At 34.3% G+C, this 14,596-nt stretch overlaps 1 protein-coding gene across 27 annotated transcripts in view; it reads right to left on the bottom strand.

Annotated features, from left to right (window-relative positions):
• Positions 1-14,596, bottom strand: part of PICALM (phosphatidylinositol binding clathrin assembly protein) — a 100,212-nt gene that overhangs the window by 51,282 nt on the left and 34,334 nt on the right. For all 27 annotated transcript variants that reach the window (XM_045483730.1, XM_045483728.1, XM_045483729.1 and 24 more), the window contains exons 3-5: positions 12,323-12,398; positions 9,155-9,257; positions 2,484-2,577 (exon numbers count right to left, since the gene is read on the bottom strand). In XM_045483730.1, the coding sequence (XP_045339686.1) occupies positions 2,484-2,577; positions 9,155-9,257; positions 12,323-12,398 (273 nt within the window). The remainder of the gene's footprint in view (positions 1-2,483; positions 2,578-9,154; positions 9,258-12,322; positions 12,399-14,596) is intronic.

Raw genomic sequence — 14,596 nt, 5'->3', positions numbered from 1 at the left:
CACATTGGTCAATACATGCAAAATATCTAACAAGGTTGACTTCCACTGTAGAGATTCCCAATAATAAAGCAAATGACAGACAATTCACAATATACAGTTAGTAACATGTGAGAAGACCTTCAATTATCATGTAAATTAAAATATAATAATCAATTAAATCACTATCCTTTCTTGAGCACCAGATTGGTAGATACCAAAATAATCAAAACCAAGCTATTATTCAATGCCAACAAGGATGAAGAAAAAGAGGTACCTGTTGACAAGTGACTAGGTTTAAGCCTTCTGTAATGTAAGTTAGCAATATTTATTAAAAATTTTAATGTTTATGGGAATACAAGCTGGTGCAGCCACTCTGGAAAACAGTATGGAGGTTCCTCAAAAAACTGAAAGTAGAACTCCCCTATGACCCAGCAATTGCACTACTAGGCATTTATCCACAGGATACAGGTGTGCTGTTTCGAAGGGACACATGCACCCCCATGTTTATAGCAGCACTAACGACAATAGCCAAAGTATGGAAAGAGCCCAAATGTCCATCAATGGATGAATGGATAAAGAAGATGTGGTATATATATACAATGGAGTATTACTCGGCAATCAAAAAGAATGAAATCTTGCCATTTGCAACTACCTGGATGGAACTGGAAGGTATTATTCTAAGTGAAATTAGTCAGAGAAAGATAAAAATCATCTGACTTCACTCATATGAGGACTTGAAGACAAAAAAAGATGAACATAAGGGAAGGGAAACAAAAATAATGTAAAAACAGGGAGGGGGACAAAACAGAAGAGACTCATAAATATGGAGAACAAACTGAGGGTTACTGAAGGGGTTGTGGGAGGGGGGATGGTCTAAATGGGTAAGGGGCATTAAGGAATCTACTCCTGAAATCATTGTTGCACTATCTGCTAACTAATTTGGATGTAAATTTTAAAAAATAAAAAATTAAAAAAAGTTTTTTACGTTTATGTCCTTTGATCCACCAAATTCTTTTTCTAGGCATTAAACTTATGGAATCAGGTTTATAAGTATGTAGATACACACATTAACACACACAGTATTTAGTGTATCCCTCATGTTTTTTTCCCATTCATTTTCTGTATTGAAAAAAATCAGAAAAACTCTATATCTCTGTCAATAGGAAGATTGTTACATACAGTGAAGGACAACACAGACCATGAAAACACATAATTGTATAAAGCATTCACAAAATACTAAATGAAAAAAGTTTCATGGTTGAATCCTCTAATAAAAACCAAAATGAAGCATAATAGTTACATTAATCCCCTACGTCCTCCACACTAGGGATCCACAACTGTTTTTTGTAAAGGGCCTGAATCTGAGTACTTTAGACTCTGCAGGCCTGATAGTCTCTATCACAACAACTCAAATCTGGTTATTACATCAAAAAAGCATCCATAGACAATACCAGTGAGCCCCGCTGTAGTCTAACAATACTATTGTAGAAACTGAATTGAAATTCCAAGTAATTTTCACCAGTCAAAAATATCTTTTTATTGTTCCAACCATAAAAAAAAATATAAAAATCATTCTTAGCTCACAAGCCATACAAAAACAGGCAGCAGGCCATAGTTGATACCATCTGTCCTAAATGGAAGCATCTACAGAATTCATTCATTGAATGTTTCCTGAACATACACTCTATGTGCCACATATGCCTTGACAATGGAGACACAGTAGAGAAAAAGCAGACCTGGTCCCTGCCCTCAGGAAGTTAAAGACTACCAATTAATAGCAGAAATAAAAGAAAAAAATCTATTTCATCATGAAATTGTCAGTTTCATTCACTAACTTGCACTTATAAGCTCTAAAATAAAATATCTAAAGATAGATGCCTCCAAAAAGAACAAACTTGAAAATGCTAACACTTAACATATTAATATGTTAACAAGTTACATGTTAACATATTAACAATAACATATTAACAAATGACAAAGCTGGCAACCTAGTTTAAAAAATGATCATTAAAACAAAAATTCCAAGGAACACATTGCTCTGACAACAACTATATATATAACAAGCTGTTGTAAGTGTATTTGAACTTCACTGTATTTGTTAACTGTCATACTCTGAGTTCTACGATGTAGACAAAAGTGAAATATTAAGTGGTTTATTCATAAAGAAAATCTTTACACATTTTTAAAATCTAAAAACCTTTATCAAAATACATTTTCAGATCAATCGCTTCATCTGTCCCTCACTTTCTTTAGCTTGGTATACCCTATAATTCTAGAGCTAGAGAAACACTACCAAAGAAATTAGAGTAAATCTTTAAAAATCATATAAATACCAAGTAATCTGATTTGGGACCACATTTACAGAAAATCCTTAGCCAAACAGGGTATTAGTATGAAAAAACTAGAGTCGATGGAAACTTGAGAATAAACACTCTGACCAATTCTAATAATACATATTTTTTAAATCTTAAATTTTTATAAAATCATTTGTGTATTCAACTTACATTAAAATCAAGAAGGGCATCCATCTGATTTTGAATAATTGGTACAGTTTTAAGCAGTTTTTCTGTGTTCATTGTTCTCATCACACCATCAGCCCTATTTTAGAAAAAAAAGAACAAACTGAGTTTGTTATTAAATCTATATTTTAAGCTCTCATCTGGTTCCCTATTTAAAGAAAGAACAAGTTGCTATGAAACATCACATGTTTTTAAGTCATTATTGAACCTGAAACCTCCAGCAAAAGACATACAGGAAAAACAAAAACAGGAAACACTGTTATGTCCAACATCGAGGAGCTTAAAAAAAAAAAAATAAAAAAGGTGTAAAAATATGAGACATAAAAGCATACATTAGAGTCAGGTTTATTGCGTATTTTTCACATGAGGAAACCATCTGATCCTCACACTACTCATATGTAAAGGGCAGTTCTACAATTTTTTTAATTGGAAAAAAAGAAATCATTTGCCTCAAATCACTAAACAGGACATGATGAGCCAGCAACTAAACTCAAGTCTTGGTAAGCACTGCTTTATTTAAGGTATTTTATTCATGACTCAAACAGCAAGACTTGTAAGCCACAATATTATAACTAAAATTGTTTTATTACAAAATAAAGTCCAATTTTACCAAATCATTTTTAATCCAGCCATTAAAATATGTGATACTTAAGAGGAATGTTTTTTAATCAAGTATTCTGTTAAAAGTCCCAAAATAGATTTCTTTAAATATTATTGCTTTGGGGCGCCTGTGTAGCTCAGTCGGTTGATCACCTGACTTCGACTCAGGTCATGATCTCATGGCTCGTGGGTTCTAGCCCCTGTCTCGGGCTCTGTGCTAACAGCTCAGAGCATGGAACCTGCTTCAGATTCTGTGTCTCCCTCTCTTTCTGCCCCTCCCCTGCCCACTCTCTTTCTCTCTCTCTCTCTCTCTCTCAAAAATAAAATAAAACATTTTTTAAAATTTAAAAAATAATAAATAAATTTTGCTTTAGGTATTTCTAAAAATAGATACAAGAAATATTAACAGTACCAATATAAAGAATTTTACAACAGTGGTACCAAAAACACTAGATAAGAGGTACCTGGGGCTAAAGTACACAGTGACCATCAGGCTCCATACTAAGGGCTTGATGTATGTTTTTCAAATCCTTACAAAAATCATATAGATAGACTTCTCCCATTTTGTAGATGATCAAGTTCTATGATCAGTGAGATTATATGACTGTCTAAAGTCAGAGAACTACTGGGTGGCAGGGTCATTATGTAAATCCAGATGTAATAGACTCTAAAAGAGTGCTGTTAATAACCCTTTGTGAGAGTAACCATCACTTTTTAAAAGTGTGTAGGCTTTCCCTAACGTACAAATACCAACTTATAAATAGCCACTCTACTCTGAGCCACTACCCCTTCAATCATAACCCCAGATACCAGAAAAACAATTAAGCTATGAAAATCAACCATAGTCCTTTGCAAGACAAAATCACGTTTAAAGAACAAACACTGGACTGCCTTAGGTAGGCAACCATTATCAGCCTTAGTCCAACAATTCTCTCCAATAAGAAGTGTTAACCCATGGATGCCTGTTTCCCCTCCAAGTACTATACTCCACTGGTTGGTACCAGCTAGCGCAGTTTGGCATAAGGACACCACTTCCTCTTCACAACCATTTTTTCGTTCTCATACACCTCACTCTAATTTGATCAGTCTCCTTTTAGTCTCCCTCCTCTCCTTGCTGAAGTTATTTTTGACCTGCTGGTCATTTCCTCTTTACCACAGAAGACCTGAATACTGGCTCAATTTTTCTTGGTTGATTTCAACATCTACATGGACAACGAATGCAAAATTTTAATCTCAAAGTTTCTTGACTAAAGATCCTATTCCTATGGTCAGATCATGACCTCACTGTCCCCAGAAACCACATTACCCCTACCCCACCACCAATATGAAAAAAGATAAAATTTATACATCTTATCCTATGACAATAACCTCCCAGCTGCCTTGGTCAAGTACCACCAAGGCAAAACTATTTGACTTCATCATAAACTTGAATGTTTCAACTTCTACCACTATCCTTCACATTTTTACTTCCTTCATCTAGCTTAGAATTCCACAGATCATTATTGTGATAATTACCTTCCAAATACACTCAACTCTCTTATACCTCTCTTCTTCCCTTGCAGTCACTTGGTAAATTCACAATCCTGGCTAAGCAGCTAAGTGCTGGTAAAGAAAACCACACAACAGAGCAAACTGGTAAAACTCTAAATTTCATTATCATCAACCTCAAATGGGCACTCGGCACTGCCAGCAATCCTCTTAGCCTTCTTCAGTAAATTCCTCCAAGTACTTTGAAATCTGATTCTCCCACCCTTTCTTCCCTGCCTCCCCACACCCACACACAAACTCTCAGCTCATAACTCCCAAATATTTCATTCAAAAACAGAAGATGACAAAAAGAGGTTGTCTAGTCAACTTGCCAACAAAACTACATCTATCTGGTCTGGTCCAATTCAATGGAGGAAATCTCTCTTTCTATGAAATATAAATACCATTCACAGAGGTCCTCTGGATCCCACTCTGTCACAGTCCTTTGGTTGTCTTCTTTTTCTCTAACACAGCACTGTCCAACTATCTGCAATGGTGTAAATATTCAATATGTGCACCATTCAATACGGTAGCCACTAGCCACATGCAGCTATTGAGTATCCAAAATATGGCTGATCCAATTGAAGAAACGAATTTTGTATTTTATTTCACTTTAATCAATTTAAATTTAACTAGCCACATTGGCAAACAGCTACCATACTGGACAGTGCAGCTCATTAACCTCTTCTTTTAAAGTAGACCATTCCCATGAACATGCCGGCAAAGTCTCTATTATCACCATTCTTTAAACATACACACTCCACTAAATCCATATGCCCATTCACCTACCGTTTATCTCACAAAGTCAAATACACTTCTCAAAAAGAGTTCCATGCTCACTTTTCATTCATTATTCAGTTCATCTCAATATCGGCCCCTCTCCTACCACTCCAGTTAAACAGCTCTAGTTTAGGTCATGTAGAAATTCTATGTTGCTTCTCCAATGGGTACTTGTCTAACCTTATCTGACTAGACTTCTCACAGTATTTTCTTCACTATCACTTTTTCAGTTTCTTTTCTTGGCTCCTCATCCTCTGTTCATCCTCTGTTCATCCTCTAAAATAAATATTGTATATCTCAAGTGTTCCTGGGCTCTGTCTTCTCATTCTGTACTTACCCCCAAGGTGATTTGTTATTTTCAAGACAGAAACCACCAAGATGCCAATAATGTACTTATACTCCTAAACCAAAACTTTTAAGTCCCAAGTTAGTATGTCCAATTGTCTACTTGATACCTCACCTTGTATAAATCACAGGCATGACAAAACTGGTATTTCCAAAACTAAATCTTTAATTTTTTGCCATTATGCCCAACCCTACCCCAATCCAAAATCTTCCCAGTGAAAGGTGCCCATCTCCCCAGTGACTTACACCAGAAGCCATGGGGACAATTTTGATTCCCCTCTGTCACTAGCCTCCACAACATTTCTTTCCAAAGAACTTCAAATTTCTCAATTAAGATAAATCTTAACAGTTACCAAATACTTTTATCAGACTTCAAAACTCAATTCACAAACCCAAATGCTTCAACATGATTTGCACCAAATACATGACAATTCATAGTCCATGAAGAACGCAAGTTTTATGACTTCTTAAATACATTTTAATTCAATTCAGACACTTGCTTCTCAAATATAAAAGCAATAGATTAAAGGCTGACTATCCATGTCCTTATTTACAGAAAATAACTGGATTATTCCGTGTTTTGCTTGTTACATAACAATATCTTGATACTTTGAACCAAACCAATTTAGATTTCAAGATAATTCAACTTAATACTATGAAAAAATGGAATGTTAAGCAAAAAGAAAATATAGGGACTGATGTTTAACAATCAACTGGAAAGATAAATCCACAGGCAACTTATTGGATTCATTTTTCATAAAGCCATTTAATAAACTATTTACAAACTGAATTAGTTCTTTTTTCAAAAACTGTTAATCACCTAATATAGTAGTTTAGACTGTGCAAAGTCCTGAAGATACAAATGTGAGTAATGCTATGTTGACCTTGTGGAAGTGACAGTGCTATGTAAAATCTAACAGCAGAAATAAGGTTTCCTCTGGGGAGCCTGGGTGGCTCAGTCAGTTCAGCATCCAACTCTTGATTTTGGCTCAGGTCATGATCTCAAAGTTCGTGCATTTAAGCCCCGCACTGGGGTCCATGCTGACAGTGTGAAGCCTGCTTGGGATTCTCTCTCTCCCACTCTCTCTCTGCCTCTCCACCATATGCATGCATTCTTTCTCTCAAAATAAATTAAAAATATATATATACAAATATATAAAAGAATGGTCAGAAAGATGTACTGCTTTTATAAGATAAAAACTGAGAGTAAATCAAATGTACATCTAGAAGAGAATCCCAGAGCCATCCAAAAGAATGAGATCTGAGTACAGACTGAAAATATCTAAAACACACAAGAGAGAAGGAAAGCAGTCTTCAAATAATGTAATTCAATTGTCGTGTGATTTTCTATGGGTCTTCCTACATATATTTATTTCTATTTACACACAGAAAGCAGGTTACATATACTAAAATGTTAACATTTCTTACAAATTTCCTACAAGTTACAACATAGGTTGCTATGCTGCCTCAGTTTTTAAAGTGTATTAGTTTTGTAAACATAAAAAATTATTACCCTAATAAATACAACTTTACTATTTACTACAAAACTCCTCTCCAAAACTGAAACAGCTCACTGAGGTTCTAGCCATGATACAATAAATTTTAACTGCTGCCACATTCTCAACTTACATCCTATGTCCTATATTTTTTCTTTAATACAATGATACATGTGTGTATATACACATACACACACACACACACACACACACACACACACACACATATATACACACATACACGTATCTGTGTGTGTATATCAATTTTGTGCTTCTTGGTTCACTCAATTATGGCTCCTTGATTCACTTTCCCTATCCTCTAAGAGTAATTTCCTCTAAGTCAATATTAAATATATTGTGCATTATCAAGGGGTGTTCTCAGCTCTGTTAAATACAGAAATGCAGGGGCACCTAGTGGCTCAGTTGGCTAAGTGTCCCACTCTTGATTTGGCTCAGGTTGTGATCTCAAAGTTCAAGGGTTCAAGTCCCATGCTGGGCACCATGCTGACAGCACAGAGCCTGCTTGGGATTTTCTCTCTCCCTCTCTCTCTGCTCCTCCCCTGCTCTCTCTTTCAAAATAAACTTAAAAAAAAAAAAGAAAGAAGGAAATGCAACAACTCCCCTCAATCACAAAACTAGTCCTTCAAAGATTAGCTTTACTGAACACACTTTACACTGAAGTGTTAATATAAGCCCAACTGGAAAATGGTTCACTGGACAGAATACTGGAATTAAGAACCAGACTTCTAAGATGAACTCCTCTATTATCATCTCACAAATGACAGAGTATTTAAATATATGAAACAAAATCTGTGGAATTTAGTTTTGCTAAGTTCCAAACTAATCACCTCCTGATTAATTTGGAATAGTGACACAGAACATTTAGGTTCAATTTTTAAAATGCTTAAATTAACTAAGGGGTTACTTCTATCTTTGTATTAAATTTTCCATTGCAGTCTAGTAATTTAAAATTTCAAGAGACCTACTCATTCATTCATTCATTCATTCATTCATTCTTTTAGAGAGAGAGCATATGCAAGTGGGGGACAGGTGCTTGGCATGGAGCCTGATATGGGGCTCAATCCAATGACCCCCCCCTGGGATCATGACCTCCAGTGAAATCAGGAGTTGCATACTCAACCAACTGAGCCACCCAGGTGGCCCCTTAAAAGAACAATTTAAAGAAAACATTAATTGTTTAGATGGAAGCAGGGAAATTCAGAAAGGCATTCACAAAAATATTTCTGCAGAAGCCAGATTCCCCTAGGGCAGTCTTTTAGACCTACAAGGGTTACCAGTGCCCCTTAAGAATGTCTTTAGTGGCTTTATCCAAGGTCTTCTCATATATCCTAAGAAAAAGCTGTATACCAGGCTATATCAGGTAGTGATCCACATTAGAACAAGGATGGTACAACTTGAATATATTTTGCTAGGTGAGAAAACCCAAACTCAAAAGGCCATATAACATATGATTTCATTTATCTAAAATATCCAGAATAAGCAAATCCATAGAATCAGAAAGTAGATTTGTAGTCGTCAGGGTCTGGAGAAAGGGGGAAATGGGAAGTGATTGCTAATGGGTATGAGGTTTCTCATAGGAATGATAAAATATTCTGGGATACTTATGCAGCACACAACTTTGTAAATATATGAAAACCCACTTAATTATACACTTTAAAAGGGTGAATTTTATGTTTTGTGAATTGTATCTCAATAAAGCTACTACAAAATTTGAAAAAGCTTTTAAAAATCCTAGCACAAAGCATATGATATACTTCAAATAAAAAATAAAATTCTTATTTTAAACTGGCCTGAAATCATAATTCATAATCTATTAATTTCTATGGTTCACATTTTAAAATATTTGAATCCATTAGATATCAAAAAAAAAGGGAAAGCTTAACTCACCCTCTTTTCACTTTTGTGAAATCAAATGCAACTTGTCTGTATGAAACTGCTTTTTCATTAAGATATCTACTATACCGCCTAATAAATGTAGACATGTCATATCCTGTAGGAAAAAAAATAGAAAATGTTTTCATAAATTATTAAAATCCCACTTTGCTTAGAAAACCAACTCATTTCATCCAAAGGCCATAATATCTTGCTATCCCAACTCAATCTAGTGATGTAAATTAAGTGACTAATAATGAATAGCATCACATTAAAAACTAACACTTCACATGTTTTAAGTCAGGTATGTCATAGGTGGCTTTGAAAAACCTTCCCCTTTAAAATTTCACTAAAACAATATTTTTATTATACTTCTGATCAACATTCCTATAGGAATTGGAAAACCATGTTCTCTTAAATACTTCTTGATAACTTCATAACTCAAACTGAACATCCTATGGAACCATAAGCCCCTTTCTTCAAATCAGTAAGCAATTTTATAATTTTCATACTTAAGAAATCTTCAGTTATATATTATTTGGAAAACCCAAACTTATGTGTGCCAACCTTATAAAAAGTACAAAAATTACTCTATAGTATGATGAGAGAAATGGCAATACCTAAGTTTAAGGCATAATAAGAAAGAACTATATGATGTTTTCAGTAAAACTTGAAGATTTTCTTTCATCATAATCATGAGATTTGAAAACTTCAGCAACATAAAACCTAATCAATACTATTAAAATAACAACTTTTATTTTAGTTACTGCCTGGCTTAGGTAAGTCTACAAATTTTTGCTGCTAATTACGAACCAGGTCCATCTTATTTTAGCTCATCTTCACCAACAAATTTCACTTTATTTGATGATCTCTACTACTTTAAAAAGACAATACCAAAACAGTAACAACAAAAATGTCAAATAACTGAATTTAACATCATTACCAATTCATTTATTCAGCACATACATCTTGAGCCCTACTAAGTGCCACTGGAGAAAAATGAACAAAATAGAAAAAAACATTATCACCCTCATGTATGCTCATAAGTACTACTGTATTTTATAAGGTGTTACATACTCACATTCCTCAGCTCTTTAGTTTATATTGTTCCCTCTAATCAACTTTATTCCATCCTCCTGCTGGGAGAAATACCTACCATCCTTCAGTCTCTGACACTTTCCCTGAACTCTGTGTTTCCACATTATTCTTACTTCATGTACAGTTCCTAGCTATTTGATGTACATAATGTCTAATGCACTAGACTAGAAGCTTATTTGTATTTATATATATACCCAGTATATATATTATAAAATATAATGAAATATACCAGACTCCACCCAGCAAATTATATGAGGAACCAAAACTGTCAAAACCACTGAATTACATACTTTTAATTACTGTTTCAGTTTTATCTTTATAATCTCTTCAGAATGAGCTTCAAGCAAAAGGCCTAAAAAATGTTCTCTACATAAAAGGAATAAAAATCCTAAAATATTACCAGAAATGCTTAATTTCCATCTTAAGTGGAAAATCAGTAGCTAATAAGACACCAAAAACTCCATTTGCATATATGCATATACTCTGCTTTAGAGTAGTGGTTTGCAAATTATTTTCCACAGACTCTTAAAGTTGAAATAAACAGAAATAAAAGGTAAGCAAGTAGCGTTTCTTCCACATCCCGGAAAACAGATCAGCTCCAGTTTTATCTGTTATATATTTCTGGTTGCTATTTAAGGTTTTATTTGAAAAAGTGATTTCACTGCTTAATTTTTTTTTTTAACTACTTGGAGCACTACATCTTTGTCAAAATAAAATCAATCTTATAACAGTTCTATATACAGATTACTGGCCTTCCCAAATCTCTGGAAGATAGGGTATTTGATTCATTCTAATTAATACTTTCATCTTCTAAAAGTGAAGAAGTATTGAACTGGACAGCTCCCAACCCAAACAATGTTAGCCACTAAATTCCACTGATGTTACCTCCACAAAAGCCACAATTCAGGTCATTAACTTTCTACTAGATGACGAAAACGTTCTACTAGATGACCAAAAAAATGACCAGAACAGTCTCAATGTCTTCAAGACTTTATCACTGTAATCAAACTTGTACTTAGGTATGGCACTTTCACACAGTCCTTCTCCCCTTCTCCCTCTACTCAAAAACATGATGGTTTCTCACTGCATTATAAAATCCCAACTCTATCAAAATTTTCTGTGTCTGATTTTGGCCCCAAACAGCTCTAGAGGGCTATCTGCCACTATCTTTTCTCCAATATATCATCCATACATTCTATTCATATTGATTTGCTCTATAAATCTTAAATATCCCATGCTCTTTCATGTGTACTTTTGCTTAAGCCAACCCATGTTCTCATCTAGCTTTCAAAGCCCAGCAGAAAAATCTCCCTTCTCCAAAAACATTTCCCAGATTGAGCCCTACTATTGAATATTCCCAAATCAGTTAGTATGTTCTTTGTGATGTTATTCCTAGAGCTGGCATTGTACAATGTTAAAGGCCTAGTTCAGGAACTAAGTATGACAGATCCCAGTAAGACAGAATGTGCATAGAGTACCAATGTAGCAATCTCAAGTTACTGAATTAAAAGCAAAATAAATAACAGGTCTGAGTATCAATGAGCAATTCATCTGAACAATACACCATACTTACTTTTGCTACTAAAATGTATGATATTCGCAACTAAATTTCTTGGAATAAAGCATAAAATGGTAACAATAACAATGAAAGCTCATACTTACATGGATGGTGATTCCTGTGTGCCAGACACTACTGTAAGCACTTTATAATTATTAACTAGGTTAAGCCTCATGACAACCCTACAGGGTAGGTGCTATCATTATTCCTGACTTTACAGATGCAGAGAGGTGAAGTAACTTGCTCAAGTTCATGCAGCTGGTAAGTGGTAGAGATGGTACTGAAACAAGGCAGTTTAATTCCAGAGTCCATGCTCTGAAAGCTCTACCCTATTTTATTTCCTAGAGTTCTAAGTGTCAAACACTGAAATCAATCTTAATCTTCACATTAAAACACAGTTTTTTCTTCCCTACACCTTTTACTAAAATATGAAGTCCTTCCACAACACATGTTCTAAAAGACAGAGTTCAACTCTACAGTAATCATCATACAGGGTTGATTTTCTATAATGAGTAAGTTGTCTTTACCTTGCAATCCACTTTTATCCAAAAAATTGCTTAAGTTAAACAATGTGTTTCTTGAAGCCAAATACTGAATAAAACGCTGGAAAACAAACAAACAATTATGTCAAATTAAGATAATGCCATCTAACAAAGTCTAATTTGAGAATGTGGGGGGTGGTTGTGTTTAATACATTCCATTAAGCTTATCTAGCTTAAATTTCTCATCCTCAGTCCGGTTAACTAGTTACTAAACCTAGAAACATAATCCATATTTTTCACTAGCATACAGGAATTGATTAAAGCCTAATACCCATGGCTTCAGTATCAGCGTCTAAAAGGAAGGAGGAACTTTTAACCTAGAACTAGTAATTTTGGTTTTATTGCAGCATATTAGGGCTACAGCTAGTCACACTCAAGTGGAATCTTTACTTTATACAGCTACCTAGTGACCCAAATTTTTATGACCTTTTTAAAAACAAAATTATAATCATACAAGAAAACAGTATTACAGATATCCTCCCTTACCCACTGTCCAGATTAAACACACTGCCATATTTACTTCAGATTTTCTTAGAGAAACAAAACATTAAAAACTCTATTGAAGACACATACCTTCAATCTCATTTCCTTCCCTCTTCAAAGGCAATGATATTCTAAAGTAGGTTTATATCATTCCCACACACATTTTTATAATTTTTCTATATATATATCCTATAAACCGTACATAATTTTTTCTATTTTAAATTTACAGAAAAATCATACTGTATTCTTTTCCAAAGTGCTTTTTAACAACTTTTTCCCAAGAAAAAGTATTTAATTAATATACGTAGAACCAGTTAATTCATTTTAAATGACGTTCTAGCATTTCAAAGGCCAGTATATCATTACGTATCCATTTCTTATCCAGTTCTTTCCAATTTCACTATTATTAACCATGTTTCATGGACATCTTTGTACTTGGTCTCCATGTGCAAACATACAAAAGTTTCTCATAATATAAACTTAGGCTTGAATTTTTGGGTCAGCATGTATGCAAAAGTTCATCTTCTTAAAATACTGTCAAAATTCTCTCCAAAGTTCTTACCACAGAACACAACCTTAACTTCCCTTTACATACAACCTCTAAAATAGAGCTAATTCCTTTCAATTTCACTTCCCCTTAAGATTTCATTTTTTTTTTTTAATACATACAGAGGGTTACTATCAATTAGGATATACACCAGCACTCCTCTAACTCAATCTTGTTTCATCTGCGTTCACCCCAAACTACCAAGCCAGGATTTTGAAAAACAATTTATAAATCAAATACTGATGTTTCATCACTTATCCTAAAACAACTGGTTTCAAAAAGGTGTTAAAATATCCTAAGACAGTATTAGACCCCATGATTTCCATAAACTGTGACAATTCATTGTTGTGGGAAACCCATCCTGTGCATTGTAATGTTTAAAAGCATTCCTGGCCTCTCTACCTACAGATGCCAATAGCAACCCCATCATTTGCAACAAATGTTCCCTAGCAGGGGCAGGACAGATCACTCTCCTCCTTGCCCTATGGTATTCTCATCACCACAACAGAGTAAAATCCTATGCATACTCTCTCACAGACTACTAAACCTGCCAATAAGAAGAGTATCGAATTTGTCTTAGCTGCTTAAGGGAAATAAACATGAGTTTATCTAAAAACCACAATGAAATACTATTTTTCTCCTCTTATCAGTCAACTGTAAGGAATGGCTGTCAACTTTCTGTTTCCTTACTTTTATCAAAGTTTTGTGTCTAGTATTATCACCTTATTCATAGTCCCGGAAAGCCATGACTAATAGTCTTCCTCTTTATCTGGCATTCTAATTGGTTATACTCTGGCTTTTTCTTTTTAAAGGATAAACTACATTTTCTTTAAAAAAGGTGAAAAATGCTATATAAGCCTGAAATTCTTCACAGTAAATAATCATGATCTTAAGTAAACACAATCCCAATAAAAGCAGAAAACTGTTATCATAGTTAAGATAAAAAATGCTTCAAGTTACGCTAAAGTTAGTATATATAAACATTCCTATTGACTCCATACACTGGTTACAATAAATCAGAAAACTGAGTCATGTCTGTTGACTGAGACATCATATTTCAGGTAACTTCTGGGAATAACTTTTAAAACTTAAACACTACAAATAAAGTCATCCAATGTGATGCTGCTGTAACAGTGAATAATCAGAAAGCTAAATTTCTAGGAAAGGGAAAGTTAAGAAAATTATGGAATATATGATCCATTAAATTGTCACTAAAGATAATAAATACA

The sequence above is a fragment of the Leopardus geoffroyi genome, chromosome D1 (assembly GCF_018350155.1).
Source record: "Leopardus geoffroyi isolate Oge1 chromosome D1, O.geoffroyi_Oge1_pat1.0, whole genome shotgun sequence".
In the NCBI taxonomy this organism is placed as follows: domain Eukaryota; kingdom Metazoa; phylum Chordata; class Mammalia; order Carnivora; family Felidae; genus Leopardus; species Leopardus geoffroyi.
This window is presented reverse-complemented; position numbering and strand designations above follow the sequence as displayed.